Source organism: Falco cherrug, chromosome 7, assembly GCF_023634085.1.
Source record: "Falco cherrug isolate bFalChe1 chromosome 7, bFalChe1.pri, whole genome shotgun sequence".
Taxonomy (NCBI): domain Eukaryota; kingdom Metazoa; phylum Chordata; class Aves; order Falconiformes; family Falconidae; genus Falco; species Falco cherrug.
In genome coordinates this window covers 22,293,830-22,320,329 of record NC_073703.1, presented here as the reverse complement: position 1 = coordinate 22,320,329, position 26,500 = coordinate 22,293,830, and the positions used below count along the sequence as shown (strand labels likewise).

Here is a 26,500-nt window from a genome sequence, read left to right as displayed (position 1 = left end):
AGTTTGGCCGCCTCACTGGAGGTCAGACAGTAAGGTCCTCTCGAAGCACAGTTTTCCAGCCTCCAGGGAAGACTGCAGAGCATACTGACAGTCTATCAAATCCAAGCTGAGACACACTTTTTCTGCAGAACCAATACTTAGTACTTTTCAGAAGCCTTGGGAAGACTAGAAAGGGTAGGCAATGAATTGACGAAATGAAGGGAAGAGGTAACAAGTTAATCATTGTAAAGAGAAACTGAAAGTTAAGACTGCTTTCCTGCCAGAATGATCGGGTCACTTTGATGTGAACCTCCAGTCTGGTGTCAAGCCTATGTGGTTTTGCCTCCGTTTCCCTTTTCTGAGAAATGAATCTAATTCCATACAGCCAGGCTTTTCTCACTAACTGTCCCTCTCAGGCAAGCATATCCTGAAGTTTAAGATGCTGCAGATCCTCCTTCTGCCCTTCCCAGGCTGTGTTCACAAGCCATGCAAGCCATGTCTGGGCACAGAACCCTCTGCACTAGCTTCTTAAGGCTCTTCTGCCCTGCCTTTCTCCCCAGAGCTCTCAGCGTTCTGCGGCTCATCAGCTGGGCATTCCCATCTTTCACATCCCACTCTCCTCCAGATCTCTCCCCATTATCTTTCAGGAAATCCAGAAGTGGCGCTTCGGTCCCCTGCTCGCTCCACCCCTGTACTCTGCAGTGGTTTCACGCACCCATTACATTACCGCCCCATTTCCAGTTTTCTCTACTATTTGGACCTGCTGCTGCTGCTGTTAACCAGGGCGAGAACACTTCTAAGCTCAAGAAGCTAAGAATTCGGAAATACAAAGCAGCTCCTACGCAAACTCCTAGCAATATTTTGGGATGACGACTGTGGACTTGCCTATTAAAAAAGCTCATGATATCCTGGAAAGCACTGCAATGATGTTTTTATCCTTTTGATACTGAGCGGCAGAAATAAAAAGCTCGAAGGTGTTTTACGCTCCCTGCACAGGTCAGTCATCCCTTGATGCTCTGACCATGACAACAAACGTTTAGTTTAATTAAGAAGAGGCCATTTCCTACTATTGTGCACAGCTGTGTGTGTGGTCAGGGCACAACCTCAGAATTAGGTCTTTCACCTGACCTGCTACCCACTGTTTGGCCAGCCAAGCATTTCACTCATGAACAAGAACATACCTTGCAAAACCCTGTATTGACACACATGTCATATCAGCTTGGCTGTGACAAAGCAGATATAAGGCATGAAAAATCTACGTTAAGAAATGGCAGGGTAAAAGATCGTGAATGTCATCCTAAAGTGGGATGTCAGTAATAACACTCTATAAGCAGAAAAATCAAGATACAGGTGGGAATATCCATCCTGTCATGACTCTTCCTTAATTCACAGTAAGTACGAATAATAAAGAATAAACTGTATCTTTTGGAGGGCAGGGAAGAGGAGATGGGGACAGGGCAGCAAATTTAATTCTGGCCAAAACTACAAGATGTTCACAGAGGTTCTAGGCTTACGTTGTATGCAACTAAAACCCTTGCCAGAGATATCAAGCGAGAAGACAGTGACAGAAGCTAATTGGACAAAACCCCCAAAGGAAACAAACATTTGGGGCCCATTTTTATTCGTAAGAACTTTTGAAATGCAGTAATACCTCTAGTTCTCTGAGTGCATTATCACATTCCTTCTGCCCGGGAGCTTGCTGGGTGCACAGCGTGATGAGCTGGTTTATACTCTCAGTCACAGCTCTAGGAAGAGTGGAGGAAAAAAAAAAGTAATATTTAAAAGTGAAACTATTCCTTTTATTAAAACTTTTGTTTCATTAACCACACACTGTGTAAAGACTTAAAACTTTGATGTTCTACTACATGTTTTCTTTTCAGTGTTTGGGGATTAACTGTATGTTACACAGTTCAGCTCTGTTTATCTCTTCTTTAACAAGCTTCATGGGAGCAAAACCATTCCTGTTAAAGCATTTGATAGTGATCCACTCCCGAAAAGTCTACCCTTTCAGTGCAAACAACTGAGAAGCTAGTCCAGAAGAAACAGAAGCTTCACCTCACAGCAACAAGTGTATTGGCACCTGTGGCGAGGCTGTGGCTGCAGGGGTGGCCCAGCTGGCTCCAGGGGTGGCCCAGCAGACCCGCTGTGGGACACAGCTGAGCCCAGCAGCTGAGCTGGGGGCACCTCTGGGAAAACAACCCTAGGAAAGGCTGCAGCACCACACGGCAGCGGGCCAAGGCCAACCTGCTACTAGTACAGTGACATAACTTGGTTGCTAGAAGGTATTTTAGCGCTTCTCTAGGTCTGAGATTGACTGAATCATTTCTCAACTAGCGCAGCAGAAGTCTTAAAAGACACAGAAACAAGTGCCTAGTAAGTCAAAACATTTTTAAATGTAAAGTAGTATTATATACCGTTTGCTAGCGGTCTTGTGTCTAGTCTGGCATACTGTATTACACACCCCCACGCATATACTCCTGCTATATATTTCTACAGTCTGTTATCGAGTTGATTTTTTTCCTCATTAACTAATCACTGATATTCTCTGAGTCAACGTGCATCAGCTCCCTTAGGTTTAGATCCACAGAGAACAAGACATTTTTGCATTACGTTTCTATGGGACTTCACAGTCCTGGTGCACGCAAACGCAGGCTGGCAGATCCAGCCACTATTCGTGACTGATATAGTCACTACTCGTGCTCTGACATTATGCAAAATTCATTATAACTACATTCATTTTAGACTAAATGGCTAACTACCCAGGAAAGTAGCTTCTAGAAGAAGAGGCTTTGCAGGAGAAAGAAGTCTGCTGTTCACTGTTATTAATCAAAGATAATTTTTCTATAGCTAGGCATGTTGTCACCAATTTGCAAAACTTTAGCTTGTATGGTGACATTACAGCAGAACGAAGGTTTTTGTGTTGTTTCTCACGGCAAATTAGAAACTGAGTGAAATTGGAGTGCATGGAGAATGTGCTTTCCTCTGGCCTTGAAAGCTCTGCACAGCATTTGGATTATTTTCTCTTTAAGAAAACTGGCACTTCCTAACATGATTGGTACTATCAATAACATGGTTGCCTAGATGGACGGTATTGTACTGTTACAAAAGGCAACAGAATGTGCTTATTACATATTATTACACATACACCAGGTTTTGTGTTTAGTTCCAGGGCAAAAAGAATAGAAACTAGTAGTATTTGTTTAACTAAGATTCCTACCCTTTTCAGGAGCATTGGTGTCACTGTGGAGCCATTTTCCCCAACTTCCTCTGCCTTCTAGGACTGTCACATATGTACGTCTTGTGTCCTGTCTGGCATACTGTATTATACACATGGAGTCCTGCTATATATTTACGTAGTCTGTTATCAAGTTGGGTTTTTTCTTTAACTAATCCTTGATGTTCTCCGACTCAATGTGTGGGTGTATGTACAAGTATTTTTACAATTATTATCTAACTCTGAAAAAGAACACACACGGCTTCACCAACATAACGTCAATGCAAACGATGGGCTCTCCACCTCCTGAACGGCAGTGACTTCTATGCATCAGAAAAATGTGGCACACAGACATATGAAGAGATGGCAAAAATAGAAGTTTAATAGAAGTTTAATTTAATTAATTCCCAGAGAAACTTCAGGCAAAAAATACCTTGTCTGCTGTTGATTTTAATCTAAGTGAGCACTTGGAGAATATCAGTGATTAAAGATAAACCTCCAAACCTGATAATAGATTAGAATTGTCAGCTTTGTAAAGAATGCAGTGAGGTCTCACAAATATCATCGCTACACAGCAAGTACTTGTATCTGGGAATACACCCGATGTACAAGCATTACTTTTAAAACTATTTGGAAGCAGAACCAGGTAGGCGGCCCCTCAAACATCAACCCCAGAGTGGAAGAGGGCTAGGGCTCTAAAAGCCACATTTGTTTTCATCAAATACAGCATATGAACACTTGCATCCTTCCTGCAGGGAACTCAGCCACTGCTGCAGTCCTATGAGTCGGTCAGAGCAAATCAAGAAAAATGCTCCCCAAGGAGGCCAAAGGTACTGAAAAGTTGGAGTGTCTATTATAGCTGGAACAAAGGGGGAAGAAAGGAAAGAAAATACAAGATTAATTGCAGAACTGTGGAAGATGAAAGAAAAATGAGAAGATAAACCACCCTATGTAGGGGAAGCAAGGGACGCTGTGACTTTTTTTATTTTCATGAGAACAGAGAAAGTAAAAATACTTGACCCTGACCATATGATAGGAGGGAAAGAGAACAGAGCCCTGGCAAGCTTGTCACGAGCAGCCACGGAGGATTCGAGAAGGGAAATTTCCTTAGCACTCTTCATGGTAATCTGATGTCTATGTAAAGTCATGTAGACACACATACACATGCCAACATCATGGCAAAATCGAACGTCTAGAGGCTCTACATGGCTTGTCTCCCTTGGTTTATTACAAGTTTCTACAGAGGGAAGACCAGCCTGGCAGAAACTAACACCTAACTGGGCTTCACTGGGGACACTTAACTTCCTCAGCAGGCCGACCGGGAATGCTCCAAGCCTAAAGCAGAAACCTGCAGCAGCCTGATGCTGCGGCAATAACACCAGCTCATGCAACTTCTTCACTTTTAACCAGTGCGCCTGGGTTACCTATTATTTTCCTAGAAGCTACTTATTTCTGGGGAGACAAGATGATGTCAGAATATGTTTCTTATTTTTTTAAACAAATATGACAAAGAAAAGTAGCATAACTGCTTTAAGAAATCCTTTATTAAAGGTCTGGATTTAATTTAAAAAAAAAAAGTTATTGCTATTAGAAAGGGATGATTCCAAGGTCCAGGACAAACACCAACTAAATTATCCCCAAGCAAGTAACAGTCTCCACTTACTCACTTCCTCTCTAGGCTAATCTTTGTGGGTGCAAACATTTCGTAAGACAATATTATAAGTCACATCCACACAATCTAAGATGTTCACCCAGTTTAATGTAGACATTTCTAGGTGTGACGTCTATCCTTCCGCAGTCCCCCTTCCAGTTTGATATTTGAACATTCCATTTACAAACTTAGATAACAGAATAACAAGTTAATTAGAGTGAAAAAATTGTGAAAAAGATCTGACAAAGCGAAGGAGAAACAATTACTCAGTCAAACACTGACATGCAGTGTTATTTTTTGCATAAACACAGAGCACCTGTGACTGAGAATCAGCATCCACAAGATGAAATTCAGGGCACGGCTGAGTCCTTGAAGTAAGGGTATCTTCCACCAAGTAAACACAGCATCTAACCCCTTCCAGCGTTCTTGACCACACACACATACACACTGTTAGTGACAGGCAGCCACAACATGATCTTTAAGCACATTCTACGGAAGAACATTATTCAGTGTCTTTTCTTTGCCAGGGATGGAGAGGCTTACTGTTATCTACTGCCTTGTCAGAACACATATGGTAAAAAAAACCCAAAACTGTACGTAAAACTTACTAGTTCACTTAAAAAAACAGGCCAACTCTTCAACTCTGGTTTTTATTTCCACCAAGGGTAACAAGTTATGTCAGTTAAGGAATTACTCCAAAATAAGCAGTTTTCCTCCAGCCTACTTTAATTTAAATAGAACTGCAGTTTCCAACCACTCAGCCGTCAACAGCAGAAGGATATATGAACACATTTTAAATATCACAGAGAAAGGCAAGTATCTTAGGAAAACCTAAAGCGAGCAACACATCCTTACCTTGCTGCTGCTGCTAAGAGATTCTTGGCATTAGGAGCTCCAGGATCAACAGAGAGAGACTTGGCAGCTAGTAACAGCTTGCTGGAAGCCATAGAGATGCTCTTGAGGTTACCTATTACTTGAATCTGGTCCTCTTTAGTCTGGAAAGCCACAGCAGCATAACATTAAGTGCAGAGTTTGCGATAAAGAGAGTGTGCTAAAACCACACTTGGAAACACACTGTGTTTATCCACCTGAAACCACTGACACACAGGGCACCACAGCCTGGAGAAGGACATGGACCAGAGCCTCTGCTCATCCAGACAGGTGCCTCTAGCTTCACTTACATAACAGAAAAAGAAACCCATATGACAAATAGCTCGGTTTCTAACAATGGCAGTACTCACAAATGAGCAACGGAGAAACTTTACTACTTGTTGAACAATGCTTTTGTTGTCAAGACTCTCATGCGTCTCTGCCTGGCACAACTGATCCACATTATTCAGTCTGTGTACACACTGTATTCTAGCATCCTCTGTGTAACCCACTGGCTCTCCAGCATCCAACTGGTATTACTCACACAGAGAGATCCCTCCAGAAGGTTCTCTATCCCAAGAAGATACATTTCTATAAGGCTGCTTTGATAAACATTCTGACTTGGATGTTCTATTAACTTTGAAGCCATTGCTTGAAAGGAAAAACCTAAGTACACATAAATGACAGGGAACTCCTGCATCACCACAGCAAATAGCTGAGGCTACTTTTTTTTTCTGTCAGTGATCAGTAGAAGTGAATCCATTCTAACAGTCTGTTCAGGGTTTTACGTACAAAGGTTGCACACTACTCAGCTGATGTGAATAGCTTTTACGTTCTGCTTCCTCTGTACCCCAACATTTTACTGGGCATCCAGAATACCTGATATTCCTTCTGATCAGGCCAAATAACTAGACACAAACAGAAGGGCATTCTCTTTTGAAAGATCAGCAATTAATAATTAAGGTTATATTATAATATATTATTATAATAACCATATAATAAGGTTAATAATAACCAATGATGATAAGGTGCTTATCATCCCCTCTGTCAGGATAAGCAAATCTCCAAGGGCCACAAGGTCAGCAGCAGCTGAAATTCTCTTTTCAAGTAGCTATTTGTAGCATAATTTCGACCTTTACCTTCACTGAATTGCCTCAGACAAAACATTCTAAGTCAATGAGGCCCACGGCTAAAAAGATAGTAAGGTACATAACTCCTGCTCAGTTTCAAAGAATCAGCTGATATTTAGTGCCTAACTCACTTCATGCATCTGGAACCCGAATGATTAAATTTTGATGGAGAATAATCAGCAGTCATTGTTCAATCTTCTCTACTTGGCTATATCTTGCAAAGCATCTGGTCTATGGAGACACTTCATAAATGACTTCAGAAGACTTGCACGCTCAAGGTTTTCTGGCAATCACTTCTTAGGTTTGCACGTTCCTCCTACTAACTAGGGCAAAACAGTCTGCAGATTCTTTTTTCTGCAGGTCCTCCTAGCTCTCCTGGTACATGATCCTTTTTTATGTGCTGACATTTGTTATGCTAGATCACCTCCAAATGACCAATTAGTGTAATTCAGGACACCTAAACCCAGTAAGGTAAAATGAAGGAGATGTCTCCAATTTCAAGTGAGTACCTAGACAACTAGGAATAAGCCAGGTAATATGTGACAGCATTCCTGATTGTTACAGAGTTCATCAGAACAGAACTCTGCCAGATTTTAAATCACTAAACAGAAGTCTAAGTGCTTGCTGTCAGATCCATGGCATTTTAGCCAGCCCTTCTCAAATGCTTGCTCTGCTCTGTAGCAAGTCCACAGCAGCACACACCACAGAGCAGTATCAATGAATCTTTTCCTCCCTCTACTTAAAGCACTTGAAAATTAGCAAGGGAAGTTGCTAAAATTTGCACAGTGTTCACATAAATTATGCTCCATGGTAGTTCTACCGAAATAAAACCCTTTCCATAAGCTTTGAAGTGTTCAGCACACCTTTGTACCTTCAGATACACAGCTCAAGTCAGTGAACAGCCCAAACTAGACAGAGGAGTACAAAGTCATTTTTCTGTCTGGGTACAGGAACAAATACCAGTATCCTGCATAAAATGCAAATGCTGAGTTGACTTCACTCCAGATTACCAGTTATGGAAGACTGCTTCATAACAAATACCACCCGTCATATTCGGATAGGTTCACACTAGCACATCGTACCGCACTACAAGAAAACCAAGATACTGCACTGCAAGATACTGCGCCCAAGATAATCCTTGGTCCCAATTAGCAAGATAAAGAACTTACTTGTGCTTGGCCAGCCATTTCAATACCAGCATCAAGAAATTCATCAAAATCATCACTGAATTTTCCAGAGGCTGCAGCCAGTTCCCCACTTTGGCCCCGTGTTGCATGGACGACTTCTCCTGCTGACTGATTCAGGTCTGCTGCTGCCTGATTCAGCTCACTCTGAGCTTCTTGAAATGACTTAGAACTCGGAGGTAGCTGTAAGAGACCAAGCACCGCGTTTTATCATCTGTCACGTCACACCAGCCCTTCATGACTGGAAGGTTCAACACAATTCAGTAGTGAGCTTTACATACCAGCTAGAATGGAGTACTGCAACCGGGCTGCTAGTGATCTGGTTCTGAATGCAGAATAGTCCAACTACAGGACAGTTATCAACCAGAAATCTATACAACCACCTTAGTCCTGCTGTCTCTTTCAAGGGACCTACAAGCACATAAGCCTTTCAAGGGGCAGAGATGACGATCGCTGTTTTATGGTTCAACTACAAAATTTGAAGAGACGAACTAAGCGGCAAAGTTGGAGAATTTTGGTCTCCAAGTCATCAGTCACTTCCACAAACAAGCTTTCCAGAGTGCCACACAAGTACCGGCAGCTCTTCATGATGACTCTAAACTCCTGATGTGGTTTTACCAAAAGGCATTGCATAAACATATCAAAATACAATTCCTCCTTCATTCACAGGGTAGCAGGATCACTGGTAGGTACAGCCCCCCCCCCTATTCAAATCATATAGCTGCCCAGCAAATTACCAGTGCATGAAGGGTGTTTGGTTTTGACATGGATGCAGTTAAACAGAAATAAAACAACTCTTCTCCTTACACAAAATGACCATAGATGCACCGAACTTTGACTGACCACACTGCTCCTTAAACTGATCAATTCTACGTGGGAGATGGATTATAATTTCCTAATTTTCATATTCTTCAAAATGTTAAGTCACAGTTGGCATTTTCAAAACAACAAACCAATGGTGATGTATGACAACAACTTTAATATTGCCTTCACCAGCCACAGCCACATCTCACCTTTCCCATAAACCAGAAGACCAGCATTTCAGCTAAAGTAGCCACTACTTACAGTTGCATAAACTTACAGAAACTTGTATGAACTATACCTACGGCACATTTACTAAATGATCATTTGTTACATGGGGAACCCAGATGGGCTTTTCAGTTCTCTAAAATTTATTTCTATGTTAAAAGACATCTTACCGAATCAACGAGGAGCTTCTTGCTAGATTCCCCAATACTCTTCAAGGCCACATCCACATCCTTTTGTCCAGGCAGACAATTCACGCAGTTATTCAAGGAGTGAGACACTGCTTTTGCCACCTGCAACACATAAGTAAACACATCCACACAGAGAAAGGCTTCAGCGGTCATTCAGCGGAGGCACATTCTATAGCCAGCGTTTCCTACATTCCGATTCTAACAGGACCCTTTTTGAGGCTTGCAACTTTCTTGCTTTGCTCACCTGCAGTCTGGCAGTAATTATTTATGCTCAGCCCTCTGACAGGATCATGTTGGCAGGGCAGCTCCACAGCTGCACCTGGCACCTGGGGTAAATGCTGCAGCACTGCAGGTAAGGGAATGCCCCTGGAGTTAACCATATACTAATCACAGAAACCCTTTGCATGCTACTTTTTCCAAAGTCCTGAGTAAAACAAATATCTCCTTTTAAGAAATTACTTAAAATACAGGCCAATTACAGAACTTTTCGAACCAGTAAAAAAGGTGCCTATTACTCCCTAAAGTCTTCACAGGCAGTGGTGCCATGTGTAGAGAAGACGCATTCACTCTGTGAATGTAACCTGAATACAGGTCCTTCACCTGAGAATGAGCATTTTAACAGCTGTTTCATTTTTGCAATCAAGTAGCCTACTCAAATGTTGTTAACTGCATCTTTGTATAAGTTTATTTTTCTAAAAGTTGCCTAAAATATCGTACTTCGCACCATCTGCACGGCTTAACATAAGTGTGATGTTACTACCTGAGAGCTGCTGGAAGGAACAGAAAGCTGACACTCCTTGCAGCCTTATTTTCTGTTCTTCTCTCTCATTACTGAATGCTGTGTTCTAAGTAATTTCACTGGGTGTTTGACAATTCATGTAGCTGCTCAAGTCCCAACTTACCTGGGCTAATCTCTGCTGACTGTCTGCATCCCCTGGTGCAGCCAGGGCCTGCTTTGCCTCCTGAATAAGCATAGCAGAGCCTTCCATGACATCCCTTGCTGAATCCAACATGGCATGTGCTGCCACAGGGTCGGTAGTAGATGCTGCAACCCCTCGTGCTGCCTGAGCCAAAGTCTTCAAAGCCTGAGCAGTTTCTCTGGCTGCCACTCCTATGTTCAGATTTAATCAAGGACTCTATTAGTACCCTTAAAGATGATCTTTGTATTTTATAACAGATGAATTCACAGGTAATGATCCCATTGCAAAACAACATTGCAAATTCAGTTTTAAAGGAAGTCTTCAAAGACAAGCACATTTGAAATATACAGCATCTTTTGCCTAGAGAAATGCCTGTAGGGCAGCCATAAAGCAAAAATTGTACCCCAAAAAACACATTCCAGGCACAGCTCTACATCAGTGACTAAACCTTAGTGAAGCACTGAAAAAGAAGAAAATCTAAAACCTGAAAATGAGGAAAACCTCATACTCTAACCTATGGGGGAAAGTGATTGTCTGCAAGAACGGTGTACATGACTTAGAGCCACAGCATCTCTGCCACTTCTGAAAACGCAACTTTGTTTTTTTTAGAGAGCAAACAGAGAAACAGTAAGTTCGAGCAATTAAAAGCATAAAGAGAGATCATTAAGGATGATACAACTTGATATAACCTAATGTCACTTTTGAGTACAAGCACAAACTGAATGAAGTCACAAAGAGGAAGGACATCACGAAATTAGTTTCTGGCCAACGTTATAAGACATTCATCAGCTCTAGCACCAAGGCATACGACTGTATGAATAATGGTCCCACATTCTTCTATTTTGGGAATTTAATTCAGCCCTTAATGAAAACCAATATAAAATAGCCTTCTAAAAGGCCTTAATTTGCACATAGTCTAGTCAACAACATATGCAATTAATGTAGGTGGCATATTTTGAGTGATAAATCACTACTCCTACCAAAAGAAAGCTACAGCAAAGGTTCACATTTGCTGTACAAGACCTCTTGGTTATCCATATCTAGGCATTAAAAATAATTAGAACATTCTAACATACCTATTGGAAATGTTCACAAAGCTGGTACATCACAACCAAATACAACCCACAAAGTAGCCCTGTTGGCAATTTAACACCAGTGCCTCTTGACATTTTCTCTTCCTATCAACTGAACGTTTTTAAATGCAGAAACTTTAGAAGATAATGAAAAGCAAGTGATATTATATGTCAAACTACAGCCAGGCTAGGCAGAGAAACAGTACTGCCTACGCTGCCGTTATCACTTTTCTATTTGACAAACCACAGATTGCTTTTTACATTCTTAATGTAAAGAAAATTTCAGGGAAAATACCCACACGTTTTGTTCCCTTTATTTAGAATACCAGTAAGCATCTTTTACATTTGACTTAATATATCACACCACCACTAAACAAAAAGGTCTGATTGTTATGCTTTCAGCTCGGTGCTCCTTTTATCCACTACAGTGACTTTCAGTATAAAATGAAAAGAAACCTACTGTGACAGCTGCAGACAAGAGGGAATTATTAAACAGTAAAAAACTTCTATCACAGAGAAACAGCAGAATGTCATAACACCTGCAAACACTTGGTGGTTGCTTGAGCACACCACAGTTAACAGCATAACAAGACAGTATGAGATAGGAAATAGTTACATGAACTTTGGAAAGGAACTCATTGCTTTGTAGGATTTCCCAACCAAACAGCTCTTACAGCCTGATGTTAAGAGAGCTACTAGATTGAGTTATTCGGTATCGGCTGCAAAGTATCCGTATTCCTTTGCCAGATACCCAGTGCTAACTTCTGCACAACTATGTGATAGAAATGTGAGCCATCTTCATGCAAGTACACCTGCTTCAAATGGAAGTAACTAAGTTATGTAGCCCTGATGCAATTACATCCAATTACGTGGTAATTGCCATAATGGATTTCATCAGCAATATTTAAAAAAAAACTACAGTAGCATTTGCATCAACAGCTTTTGTTCCTTACAGAAATAAGGAGAGAGAACATTTTACCACCTAAGAGTAAACCTTTTTTCCCTCCTGCAAGGAGCTTTTTCCTTATTAAGGTGTTCCTGGTTTCTAGAAGTATAGGTACAAAAACAAACTGCAGAATCTGTGTGCCCACATTCTCTGTTGGCTTTAACTCAAACTACACAAATGTGATCAATGAGTCAGAAATTACATTATACATGCAAACTGGTAACATTTAGTAAGAGATGCAGTTTTAAACGTCACCAAGCTATCCTGAGTATGTTTGCATCCTGTGCTTCAAAAAATATCCAGACTCTTATAACCTTCTGAAAGGAGACAGCAACATTTCCAGTGGCATTGACCTTTCAATTGCACTACATTTTAGTTCTCTCCTTCACAGAGTTCCAGTGGCGTGTATTTACAAAAACAACAGATGTTTCAATCTACTCTGATTATATACAGACACGCAGCACATTGCAACACTATTCTTCTACGAAGCACATTATTTACACCAGCAATTCCCAGGAAGCTGCCACAATTCACTATCACCAAAAGAACACCCCCCACCCAAAACCAAAAGTAGTAATGGCTTGGTTTAAGTAATCTATAATAAGAAAACCTTCTATCAAGTATTTTACAGAAAGCAGAGGTTTTGCAGACACGTTATGCATAAAACACTACCTGTGTAGTGCTCGTTGCCTTGAGCAGCACAAGTTAACAGCTGGGCCATTGATGAACCGACTGCTTTGGATGTGCTTCCCAGGTCCTGAGTGCATTTCTCAAGCTGTGAAAAATTGCAAAGGACAAAATTCTTTGTTTAAGTTCAACTAAAACATGCTTTTTTTTAAAAGTAATATTAAAAATTTCCTCATTCCACAGAAACCAATCTTGTATCTCAGCTACTGAACACGCACACAGTATCTCTGAAACCTGACTAGCATGTTTTCCCCGTCCATGATGAAATAAATTAACATATTAAGTAACAAAACCAACAAAACTATTTTATAATTAGTAATGGAAATCATTACCTTCATCTGAGGAGAAGGGGGATTTTGCCAAATAAAACATTTCACTTTCTAAGCCTACCAGGACTGGTAGCCTTAGAACTATTGAGTTCTCATCTTTGTCGCTATTGAAAAGAAATTATTTGCGACAAGAAATGAGTGAAACATTGCTGCTGCTAATTTGTACAATAGAGACAGAGTGCCTACAGTCCTATGAGTAATTCTGCTACAGAACATGCTTCTGCTGTAGCAGGAATATATATTCTTTTTAAGCGAATTAGTGCAAAATCCTGTCAGTATCACCATTACCCAAAGCCTCGTGACTTGTTTTGACTCTAGTATTTAAATTTTTTTAACAGCTAACTTTGTTTGTTTGTTTTTAAATGAAGAACATCCTTCCTCAATTACAGTTTCTCCTGGCAGAGGTTTTAACTGTCCATCCACAGCTGCCATCTTCGCGTCTTGCAGTTCATTTTTGAGAGTCTGGACTGTATTCAGAGCAGAGTCAATTTCCATCGGGCCACACGCTTCGTGAGCCTATTCAGAGATCAGATCAACAGCACTGTCAGCAGCTGTAAGCCACCACCAGAAAGAGTAAATGCTTCAGATATAACCTCCCCCTCCCAAATTATTGCTCTCATGACTTTAGAGGTCACTGTGGGCACTTTGTTCTACATCACAGCTTCCAAACTCCCGCACAGTATTCCTAGCTTGTGAAGAGAACAACACACAGTTAAGAGACACCAGGGGAAAGAGACACAGCTGGCTTGTGTACACATCACCTTCCCACTGGCCACTCCAGGTACTGAGAAAATAACGGCTGCAGTCCCGATTTCGCTTCCTACAGAGCCTAACCATGCATCGTGACTGAAGTCACAGTGAACCCTCTGATGTGGCAGCCCACAGCCACCAGTACTCGAGCTGGAAACGTTAACATCAGCTCAGGTGTAGCCAGCCTATATGCTACAATCCTGGGTTTGGGCCTCAGTGTACACACACACACAAAAAAAAACCCCAACAAACCCACGCACTTCCCACTGATCTTTTAAACCCATACATCATTTAGAAATCTGTGGTGAAACAGAGATAGCTTCTGCGTCCCTGAATTTTGGAGATGAGCTCTAGTTCACAGTCACAACGCTGCTCACAGAGTGCTGTCCCAGTTTGGCAGGTGCACGGCAGAGCACTCCGCTTTCCCCACTCTACTCCAGGTGTTACAGCAGCTCAGATCTTTCATCTGCTGCTCAGCAAACACCCTGCTCCCGTCTTTCTTGTAGGGAAAGGGTAGCACAAGCTTTTCAGTTTTCTCATCACTTCTCCCTCCCGTTTCTATCACGACACAGAAGCCACCTGGGAGTCTAAGCAAACTGTGCACAAAAAGCAACACTGAGAAGCGAACAGTGCCGGAGCACGAGCCATTCCCTGGGGGAGACGCAGTGGGTCAAGCAGGACAAGCCTGTGACCACGATCCCAGCCATCTGGCTTTAGCTGGTTAACGCATTAAAGCATTTACCCACCTTCTGGGAGGCAGTTCGTAGCTCAGCTAAGCTGGTAGCAAGGTTCTTCGCACACTGACTCAGCTGCATTGCTGCTGCTTGATCAGCCACAGTGGGGACTGCAGCTTTAGCAGATGCCACCATTTTACTTCCAGGCTGTTCAAAGAAGAGCAATGAACACAATTGGTTTACCAGCTTATTTTCTTTAAAGGCGACTTAGGATTCAATAAACAAAATGCTTCCTCCATTCACACACTCACGAGGTTTCTAGGTTTTCTATAATGACCATTTAATGCACTACCCTGCTCCTTAACCATGCACCTTCTAGATCCCAGCCTTTCATTTGTGTGCTGCACCCTCTCGTAATTCCACATTACAGTGTCCTCTGCAGCAGGACTCGTTCGAGCGTTACTGGTACAACGACTACCTCACTGGTACCAATATCTGTCCGAGGCCTTCGTGTACATGCAGACTACTTTAAAGAATTTAAATGTGTAGTTTTGCCATTCAGCACCCATGTGGTATGAGCAGGTCCAGGTGGCACAGATGGCAAATTTGTCTCAATGTTTCTAAATATTAAACTCTTCCAAAATTCCATAAATTGAGAACCATAATTCAAGAAATGACTCTTTGCAGGCTTTGCTGCTAACACAAATAAAATAATTTGCTGATTCTCACCATCACTGTGGTACACATACACAGCCCCAGGGGAGATGGATCATTCTAATGACCCCAAAGGGAATCATGCAGCAAAATACTCAGAGCAGAGGCATGGCTTGTGATACCTCTGCCTACATGGGACCATACAGAACCTGCTAACAGCAACCACATTACAGCAGGACTAACTGGTGCCAAGTAATAAGTCATTACATGAAGAATTGGTTTCTTCTATTTGTTTCTTTAATGTCCACAATAAACCCAATAGTTTTGTTACCAATGGTCAGTATTTTATCAATATTTTTTTTTAAGATGTTTTGGAAGAAGCACACAGTCAAATGTTGTGTTTTGTTCAAAATTGCAATCAAGATCCATTACGTATGCAGGCTAGTATCTACTTGTGAAGAATTCTGGAGCTTGCTGCTGTAACATTAACTTTACCTTCACTAAGAAAGGTTCTCACACATTCAGACCTCTGCTTAGAAAGATGCTGAATTCTCTCCATCTGGTTCTTTAAACTCTTTCCCAGAGGGCAAGTGCTACCGCAATGAATGCTTCTTCTCCATACACTGGAGTTTTCTTATTACTTTTATCCTCAGTTTTGGCAGTTTTCACTCACCACAGATTCAGCATACTTCAGCCATCTGATCTGAGGAACTAAATTATCCTTAGCTATGATTCACAGTCAGTAATAGACTTCTTTACATGGTTCTTAACAGTTTACTGCTTCTTTATAACGCATGAAAACATACAGCACTAAAAAATGCTTTTTGCTCTGACGGAATCTACTACAATGATTGATTCACTTCACCTGAAGAAAGTTCTGGCTGGAATTTATTAGAGCAAGCTGGGCACTGAGGTCCTCTGCCTGAGCTTGACTTCCTCTCACACCCTGCACCAACTGAGGAATGTGGTCTGCAACATTCTGCAATAGACAAAGGGAAAAGCTTTTAGTAGATAAATAAAACCTCAAAACCCTCTGACACTAAAGCAAGCCCTCTCCCTACCCCCCTTAAAGAACTTATAGTACTCACAGGTACAGTACGCTTGTGCCTTCACAGAATTTGTTTAGGATTCTATGGAACTGAATTAATACACAATAGGATTTTTCAGAGATGTTCTACTTAAGAAATCTTTATTCAAGCTACTCATTAAAGACCCTACAACCTAAGATTTTTCTGCAGGATTATGTACACAAAGTATTTTGAATTACTTCCTCTGCATGTTCAAATGCCAGTAGTGGAGGTGACAGATTTTTTAAGATTATGTCTTGCTTTCAGAAAAAGCTTTACACACAAGCACCTCAGCCTACTTCTCCTTGACTTCTAACAATACAAACTTTATAGTATGGCTTGAGCATTCTGAAGTGTGTATTGCTATAACTTTACTCCTGGACTGCCCAGATTCATGCTCCTTGTCCATCCATTTCATAATAACACTTACTTCAGCAGTGCAATACTTTTTTTTTTCTCCTTTCCTCCCCAAAAAAGTTAGAAAAAAAGTATCAGATCTTCTCTGCTACCTAATAAATCATCATCAAGATCAAATTAGAATGAACTGTAAACAATACAGTGAATCAGCTTGCCTTTTTTTTTTTAATTCATACTGAAATAGCAGCTGCCTACAACACAATTTTGAGATGTACAGCTACCCTATTTAATTCCAACATTACTTAGGATTACCACCATGCCGAGAAGTAATTGCTGAATGTTAATGTGGCTTTTAACGATGCCTTCTTTAATGGTTTTCTTCTCCTTCCCTATATAACTGCTCTTCCATCCAGAAGAAAACCCTTTTGCATTCTATTGTCTTATTCAATTTTTTGCTTAAATGCAATTTCTTTAAAAACCCTCAAGCAACATTAGTCAGAGCTAGAAATTAAGCTGCCAAACGTAGCTTAAACACAAAAGAGAACAGCTTCTCACCAAACTCTAGTTTGGAACTATAAAAACGTGCTTGACTTCAGGCATACCTTGAAATCTGTGGTCTTGGCAGCCTTAACTTCAAGCTAGAAATCACGTTAACCCCATAGTAAGATCTATAACTTATTTTTTACAGTGATATTTAAGGTCCCAGTTGCCTGTAGGCTGAACATCAGAATAGCAGGATCGGTGCTGTTAGTTATATAACCGATTATATAACCTATATGTTAAAGAAGGATTTCACTCTGTTACAGTACAAAGTATTACCGCTACTCCACCCTTAGTTGTGAAAAATTCAAAGGTTACCTTCACTCCACAGCAGCCCCACTTCACTGCATGTACCATTGGATAGCCTGCTGTGATGCTCACACTGCTACTCACCTGCTGCAAAGCGCGCTCATGTGCTGAACGTGGGGCCAGGGCTTCTCGCCAGTGAACAAATCTCTGAGCAACCGGAGCCCTCTGCACAGTGCTTCTAGCACAGCTCTGCATGCACAGGGTGGCTGACTGCTCTGTCAAAACTTTTACTCATAGCACTTGCTTCAGATGAAGTGTTTGTTACTCAACAGGTACATGCTGAGATATACAAGCCTGTTGGTCCTTTCTAGTAAGGTGTTTGCAGGGGTATTTGTAACAGCCAAGAACTACAGAGTAGCTCAGCTTTTCCAAGCTCTCCATACAGTAACACATGGAAACCATGGATAATACAATAAATGAGGGTTCTCCAGAATCATGGAATTGTATCATAGAATCATAGATGGTTTGGGTGGGAAGGGACCTTAAATATCATCTAGTCCCAACCCCCTGCCATGGGCAGGGACACCTTCCACTAGCCCAGGTTGCCTAAAGCTCCATCCAACCTGGCCTCAAACACTTCCAGGGATGGGGATGGGGCATACAGAATCCATAGAGATGAATGTGTATGGTGTGGTTTTTGGTTTGGGGATTTTTATTTTACTAAAAACACTCCTTTCGAGGTTGCAACACTATTATTACAGAAGGTGATATTTAGTTCCCCACAAAGCAGAGTTCAAGAGTTTTTTGTCAGTGGCTTTGGGTTGCGATGTGTTTACCTTACAGCTCTGCACAAGTTGCTGGTGTGCTGCTGTGTTCTTATTTGAGACCGCTGCATTCTGAGAAGCTGCAATAGTCTGAGTGGCAGCAGCTGCAGCTTGTTTAGCCGCAATCTTTGAGGAAAAAGGAACAGAGTTAAATCAGTGGTTACAAGTCCGAGTAATTCAGAGGATGAAATACATAATACAGGTAACTTTGACAGATTAAATCATTACAACCCTTGATTAATTTGATTTACCTTAAGGAAACTCAGGATTGCTTTTCTCTCAAGGTGAAAATGAGCTGAATACTGGTCTCACCTCTAATTCGCCAATAAAGAAAAGGGTGGAATGAGAAGGATTCTAAGATCTTACTCCTTCACAGCTTATGTTGCAGCATTACCAAAAGAAGTCAATTACAGACAGCAGAAATGGTCTAATCAATTAGCTCCTTACAAAAAAGGCCAGAGAAAACAGGCCAAGTACACACACTGCTACATTAACACCTCTGACTGCCGACTCAAGGGAGCCAGCTTCTACTGATTTTGCTGAGATTGCTCTATGGCGAAAGCAAAGATACTAAAGTGATACAGAGGTACAAAATACTGGTATTACTAAGTCTAAAAGCACCCCGTGGGAAGACCTTTTCCAAATATCTGGGAGTGTTATTATCAACTGGCCCACTAAATACAGGCAAGCATGAAGTTCATTCTCATCGTTACACATTTCACTCCTTTGTGAGGCAGTATACATTGTAACAGTAAACCAAATAAAATGCCCTTTCTATAAAGCTTTCTTGCATGCAGTTCAGAAATTGAGACGTCAGCTTTTATTTCCTGAAATACTCCTGATTTTTGGTACTAGCCAGATACAGCAATGTAAATGCGCTTCTGGAACATGGTTACCTACTTAGGTCTCCTTGTTGTATTTAGGTCTCCTTGTTTGTCTAATCTCATTGAATTTAAATCAGATTAATGTAAAACCACAGCTGGAAACTAGGAATTACAAAAGGCTTTTTTTTTTTAATCTGTCTTTTCTACATTTCAGCTGAGAATAGGAAGATCAAACCTTGCCTACAAGACAAGCTTCAGAGAGGTTTTAGCTGCAGTGCACAGTAAATTGCCTTTCTCTCTCTAGGCTGTACTATGAGATAAAACGTATCTTTCCACTTCTGTTTCTGCTTCTTTGATTCTCTGAATAACTTACTGGTTTAATTGGATATGTTGCAATTCAACATTTCTTTGTATGGAAATTTACATGAAACTCTGGCAGATATACTAGTAAAACCATCAAATGATATTGTGTGTAAATGACAGATCATACAGATAAATTAAAACAGTAATGAAGTAGTTTCAGCTCAGCTGTTTGAAACCTCAGCTGTTCTAATTCTATGACTAAGTCACCATCAAATGCCTTCTGAGTCAAATTCTTACACCACTGCCTCAGTAACACAAGTGCTCACTTGTCTGAGAACTATGGTATGGTATGCTAGCATCCCTAATTCCAAGCCTTGTGTTCTGGAACTGAGCTTACAGTGCTATCATTCTGTGCCTAGCACTCTTCCTGAAATATGCACTTCTACTTGCTTGAAATTATCTACAGGTACTAATTATCAAAACAGAATAAACCAAAATTTCAACAACATCTAGTTTACAACCTCTAATCTGTTGACAATTTTCTTCTTGATGGCATTCTGTGCAGCAGCATTTGTAGCAACCCGCAGTCCCTCTGCTGCTTCTCTCAGACGCTGCTGTTGATCCTCATTTTCAGGATTGGCTGCAGCTCCCTGCACAAAATTTCAGAGCAAAAACCATGAGCCTCAGTAAAAGTTCCTGGAGAAAAGGTAGATAAATATCAAGGTTTTAGTTCTAGACAGTGTCTGCTAAATCAGCCTTTATTTTCCTCATATTATCTTAACCAAAGTTAGAACATTAAAATGTTACAAGAATTTGAAGTGGAAAATTTATAGCTAGTACAAGGTTGTTCCCATATACGTTAGGTACTTTGAGGAAGGGAGCTGAACTTTTGCTTCATATACTGCTTGAGGCGCTTGGAAAAAAGCCTTGTACACTACTTCCACTATGATCTCTACTAACATACTTTGATGAACGTAGGTTTTGAAAAAAACAACCCCAAACAACAACAGTTTTTAAATCTCTCGATTCAATACACCTTTCAATAAAACTGCAGTCCAACCCTTGAGATTTAACACAGTAGGTTTCCTTCATCTGAAGTCTGAGAAAGTACTGGAAGGTCAAGGACATGCCCCGTAGCCAGGCAAATGGGCCTTTTAGAGCCCTAGCAGAATGGCTGGCCCTGATCTGTAAAAACCATTTAAGTGCAGGATCTGGGAAACAATTCAACGAACATATTCCTCCCCAGTGTATTTAAATAGGTTTCTATCACAGAAGGGGAAGAAAATGTTAAATATACGCCCCTCTCGTGAGAACGGGGTGGGATGGCAGGGCACAAAAAAAGTAGGATGCCCCAGGTGGAGGGAACCGTCCTTAAGACAAACACAGGCAGAGCTGCTCTGTTAACAGCTTTTGTAAGTGATATTCATAAGAGACAGCCATGGGTTTGCTGTTCCACTTCTTTTGGTAGGACTGGTACAAGACTTCCCATTACCACGGTTACAGCTGGTGGGAGCTGCCCTAGATGCTTGAGTCACGACCTCCCTGCACACAGGGCAGCAAAGCAGTGCAAGAAGGGTTTCTAACACCCACCCCCCACCCCCAACTAATTAATTGTTTTTTCTGAACATACCTAGCATAAGTCATTCAATGTCCAACATTTACAGGATAAGAAAAACCACCCCTACTATCAGCCAGATCCTATCCATCCTATCCCACATCCCGTCCCTTCCTGGCGTCTAACCATACAGTTCTACGCTGACAGTTAGCTCATTTTCCTGGTACCTTTGCAGCTTCAACCATGCGGGCTGTGGAATCTGCCAGGAGCTTTGCAGCAGCCAGAAGCTTCTTAGAGTTGTCCATGTCGATTTCTGCTTCAGCATCTGACCTCATCGCATTGACAAGATCAGAAGTGGCCTGAGCCAGCACCCTGGCCTGCCGCACCATTTCACCTATGGCATACAATTCTATTTTTACTTAATTTCTCTCTGCATTTCAGTTGCAGTTTCAAAAATCATCTCAACAAGATGAAAATAAAGTTACATTTGCTGAAGTATTCTTTTGACTTGAAAATGATACACAAAGAGTTCATAGCTTAGACACTTCATAAATAAAACCTTAGAGCGCAACACGAAAGAAACTGCTGCAGTGGAGATTAAGAACAAAATGTAATGTTTGCATTCTAGATAGCAAGACAAAACCCAAAAATCAATACTTTAAGGTAATTTTGAATATATAGTTCAAGGAAACTCCTGGCCCAGTGAGGACTAATAATTTTGCTTTCAAATTACAGCCAAGATTTCACTCCTTAAATAAAAATTACCCATCTTTCACCTATTTTTCTTTTAGGGAATCACCTTCTGCCCAACATAAAGGTAAGAACTCTGTCAGAAGGGACTCAGCACCAGGTGGGTGGGTCTGGACAAACCCAAGGTGTACATTTAAGATACTGGAGTCGTGTTCCAGTCATGGTGAAGCAAAGAGATGGAACAACAACGCTTCTGAAGTGGATACCTACGCCTTCTAGAGCAAATTCATTTGGTCACTAACACATACACTTGACCTCCTTCATAGCAGACGGGAACCCATAAAGCCTTTCACTTTCTGTAGGTTATCAAGTAAGTTGTGTCCGGGTCTAAGGCCTCATTTTTTTCAAATGCTCTTAAGAAATCATGGGAAAGAAAACCAAAGCAGCATTTTTCTCACGTGTTCTCAAGGTTACTTGTGGGCTTCAGAATTAAATGCCTTCTTACCAGGCTCCTCTGGTCAGGCATAGGCAAAAAAATTTAAGTATTCTTGCTTTCATCAACTATGTCCCAACATGCATTTTGGCAATTAAAATTTTTACCAAGATTGGCTAACTCAGCTCCCAGTCCAAATACTCCACTTGAAAAAAATCCCTTTGAGTGCCCTTTCTTATAGTACTAAGCCAGTAAATCAAACAAAGTATAACCTGCTTGGGCAACAATACAGCAGTCACAAGCCAGAGTCTCTCTCCCGTTAAAATTGTGACCGCAGGAGTGCAATGATAAACTGGAAACACAGACTGGAATTTGAATGCCTTCTACTAAAAATGAAGTATTGCACAACAAGATATTTGACTGTGAGTAGAAAATAAATGCTCTACGAGATCATCTCTTTCACCGCATTCTTCTGTGCAGAAGCTGAATCATAAGCGACAGCTAAACATAAAACTTGACATGGTTTCCTGTGCACATCTACAGTCATTACATTCCTTAGGATAGCTACAGAGCGTTAGAAAACTTTTTCCACAGCTTTCAATTCAAAGATTAAGGGTGGTTTGGCAAACATTCCTGTGCATGTTTTAAAAATTTTAAATGTAATAACTTGGATGACTCTACAACAAAAGATCAGTTTGATCACATCGACTGTAACGTGAATACAACTGTGACTGAAATATTTCCGTTCCTGGCCTTGCAGTTAAATAACATGAAAGAAAAGCCCAACCCTAACCCTAAGGAAAACCATGCTACTCACTATTTAAAAAATCAGCTTTTAAAAACTGATCCCATTTTAAACTTTCTATGAATTGCCTCAATTTCAAGTTGATACTGCCTCTTCTCACTGTTGCTACTTCATAACATTTGTAACTATTGAAATTTCACCATTCTAAGTAATTTACTGGTTCTTCACTAAAAATTCAGAGTGGATCAGTTAGATGTTAGGCATCTCAAGTTTTAGTTGATTCTAGAAGCTGTACAGTTTAGAAACATCATAGGGAAAAGCAGATGTTAGTTCCAAAGCCTACAACAAAATCTACACGTAATTAAATCAGTCACTGGGAATTATTCACCCAGGTACCTGTCTTCGTATTTGGAGATGAGAAATTGCTACACAATTCTGTGAAGCGAAGCAGTGGTAGAAACCAAGACAAAACTTCACAGTGATCCGTTAGCACGACACTGACTGTTTTCACAGAATATTGATTCTATCTGGCACATCACTACGTGCATTTTGCTGATTGCATGTTATCTGCTGAATGACTACCCATCAACGACAGCACTAGCCTAGAAGCAGAGTACGCTTCAGAGAAGGTTTTTCACTTGCATTATTTGAAACATGCACATCTCTGAGTCGTGAAAAGCTACCGCCTGTTAGAGAAACTCACCAGCATCTCCCATCGAACTGAAAATACTCTCTGTGACACACATGATGGTATCTGTAGCCTGGTCATAGCGTCCAATGGGCTCTCCCCTGCTTGCGAACTGGCGGACGTGCTGCAAGAGGTCATTCAGGGCTTGGCTGACGATGCTGGCAGCCGCACTGACCTGCTTCAGTAACTCGGTGTCGTCTGTGGCAGCCTGGCAGGCCCTCACACAGTTTTCCACTGAACGGTCTACCAGTTTCCCTGCCTCAATCAGCTGCTCCTGGCACACTGGAGAGCTGATAGTGGGACTCACAACCTGCATGGGAGGGGACACAAAGCATTCAGAAAAGGCTTGTCTGCAAATTTCCTAACTCCTAACAAGTGAAACACCCACTACATTAGTTTTTAATCTTTAATTTACCTGTTTTCCCTAGACAGAAAACCCTGAAATAGAATATTTAAATAGGTAGCTTCAGAAATCTAGATTAGGAATCTGGGCTCTGCATATCATTAGTATAATCTCAATTTAGATTCTGAGAATGGATGCCTCCACCTTGTTCATGCTTCTTCAGCAGCATGTTCAGTAAACTGAGAAAACACAAGACAGTGGCTCTGCAGGGCAGGCACGGGCCAAACTCCTCCAGAGTAACTACATCCACTGGCAGTCTCTTGTAGACTGGAATTCCAAATAAAATGAAATCTTAATTGGAATTGGTCTTGTAAACCCATCTTATATCAGCCTTTTGTTTGTGGTTGGGGTTTTTTTTTGGGTTTGTTTGTTTGTTTGTTTTTAATAAAACTTGTGCTTGGCACAAGCCAAACAACATTCTACTTCTGAAGCCACAAGACAAGTAATAAACTGTGTAACCTACATAGTCGAAACAACCCTCCCCCATTTTGTTCAGGCATATCCAGACAGCTTTTAGCAATGGGAATACTGTGCGTGTCCTGTGAGGAAAACAGGATGGATACCACTTATGCCTTATGTCTTATGCCACACTGAAGGAATTCACAGGCAATAAGAACATCAACTCCAAACAGTGAAAATTCATATATATGAATTACAAAAAGCCCTCGCAGCCAGAGAAATGAAGTAGAAAATATTGAAAATTGCATATCTAATATTGGCTATTAATTTTAAAACAAACCTTCCTGACATTTCACAAGAGTTGAAAACCCATTTCCCTGCAAAAGACTACACTGCAGACTTCAAAGCAGCATCTAAGTAGGAAATATGAACTGTTTAATTTTTTAATTGATTATTTTTTTCATCGATTTTTAAGATAAAAAGTGTTCCAGAGGCTGTAGTGTTCCCCAGGCAAGCTGTGCTTCTTGAACTAATATTTTTTACGTTTTTATTTTATCAATATTAGTAACTCATCAGATGGGCTTTGTTATTTGTGAACATTCCCTGGGGATTACAGCAACACCTCACATCTTCTGGGCTCCTGACTGCTACTGTTAGGGGTGACTATTTATTAATCAAAAAATTTGCTACTGCATAAATCTAAAGCTATGACATTAACACGGTATGTTGCCTGTTACTGTTGGAAATACACAGAAGCCTACGCTCCAAACAACACCTTGCAGCCTCATGAACACCGCTAGCCTCACTCACCTTAGCACAAGCCACAAGCTGGGAAGTAGAGAGCGCGCACTGCGTAGCAGCAGCAATGACCCTGTTCTGCAGCACTGTATCCTCGGCGACCTGGGCTACGTTCTTGGCCTTCAGCACTAACATGGCAGCAGCGTTTGCAACAGCTTTGGCCAGGCTCATCAGAACATCCTGGTAAGGTAAAGGGAAAATTCAGTCTTATGAACAAAAAAATATATACTTTCTTTACATTAAGACCAAGCCTCCTGAAGGTAAGAAGTTCTCATGTATCAGAACTTGAACATTCTGTTACGTGTAAAGCAGCAAACATGGCTATTACTCAGAAAACTCAAGTTTTCTGTTCTCTCTTAACTACATTATCAAGTTATTGGACTGAACGAGTATGGACTGTTAAATGTGGAATTGGCTCAGAGTCTGTAAGAACAAATCTATGTCCCCAATTGCAATGTGCTTATCTTCACTTCCTGAGAATATACTGTTAGTACAAAAACATCTGGAGTTCACCATGAAACATGTGGTAAGTATCTGCAATAAGGACGACAACCTCAAGGAGCAAACTGCTGAGAACAAACAGTACTTGAGCTGATACTAAATTCAAGTACTTAATTGTGCTTAACAGTAACCACAATTGCCGTTCCATTTCTGAAAATGCCATTTACAACCACAATATTTCCTTGTCCATGCTGTAAATGTAGCCCTATAAATTACCGCTCCTAAGTATAACTCAAAACAGGTCTTAATTCCAGAATAATTCTCCCTCGTACAAAAATAATTTAATTAACTGAAACTGCGAAATTAAAACACACTCATGTTTTAATTCCTGCAATGAATAAGTTCAGGCAATTTCTTCCTATTTCCCTATTAAAATGCTACATTCCATATGCTTCACTTTTTTAGTGGGATGGAGTCCTCCTGATGCCTGTACTGTTAAAATGATGTGGCTTTCCTGTAATAAGATACTACAGATACACATGCATAATCTTAACTTCACAGCAGAAAAAACTTTGGATTTAAAAAATAAAGAACACTCATTTTCATTTTGGTTTTGGGATATGAAGGCATGATAAACCATCCCTCTCCTTACCCACCTTCTCCAGCACTCCACAGCAATTATGAGAATGTTTAGGTTCTTTCTCTCACTTAAGAAAGAAAGAGCTCAACTAGAACACAAATGAAAACTCTGATGAAACTTGCAGACAGATTTACTAGTGGATTAAATGTTTTAAATGGCCTGTAAGTCATATTAGTAGACATCCTGCATACAGTGCGCTCCAGAGGTCTAACTGTTACTGTAAACTACTTCCCCTTGGTTCTGTTTCAAAATTGTTCTTGGCATTG

At 40.9% G+C, this 26,500-nt stretch overlaps 1 protein-coding gene across 4 annotated transcripts in view; it reads right to left on the bottom strand.

Moving 5' to 3' along the window:
* Positions 1-26,500, bottom strand: part of TLN2 (talin 2) — a 203,880-nt gene that overhangs the window by 59,784 nt on the left and 117,596 nt on the right. For all 4 annotated transcript variants that reach the window (XM_055715245.1, XM_055715244.1, XM_055715247.1 and 1 more), the window contains 14 exons: positions 25,166-25,333; positions 23,569-23,863; positions 21,225-21,391; positions 19,964-20,092; positions 18,328-18,441; positions 16,144-16,257; positions 14,697-14,831; positions 13,588-13,716; positions 12,857-12,959; positions 10,148-10,356; positions 9,228-9,347; positions 8,014-8,211; positions 5,700-5,839; positions 1,631-1,724 (listed from right to left, as the gene is read on the bottom strand). In XM_055715245.1, coding sequence (XP_055571220.1) covers positions 1,631-1,724; positions 5,700-5,839; positions 8,014-8,211; positions 9,228-9,347; positions 10,148-10,356; positions 12,857-12,959; positions 13,588-13,716; positions 14,697-14,831; positions 16,144-16,257; positions 18,328-18,441; positions 19,964-20,092; positions 21,225-21,391; positions 23,569-23,863; positions 25,166-25,333 — 2,115 coding nt within the window. The remainder of the gene's footprint in view (positions 1-1,630; positions 1,725-5,699; positions 5,840-8,013; positions 8,212-9,227; positions 9,348-10,147; positions 10,357-12,856; positions 12,960-13,587; positions 13,717-14,696; positions 14,832-16,143; positions 16,258-18,327; positions 18,442-19,963; positions 20,093-21,224; positions 21,392-23,568; positions 23,864-25,165; positions 25,334-26,500) is intronic.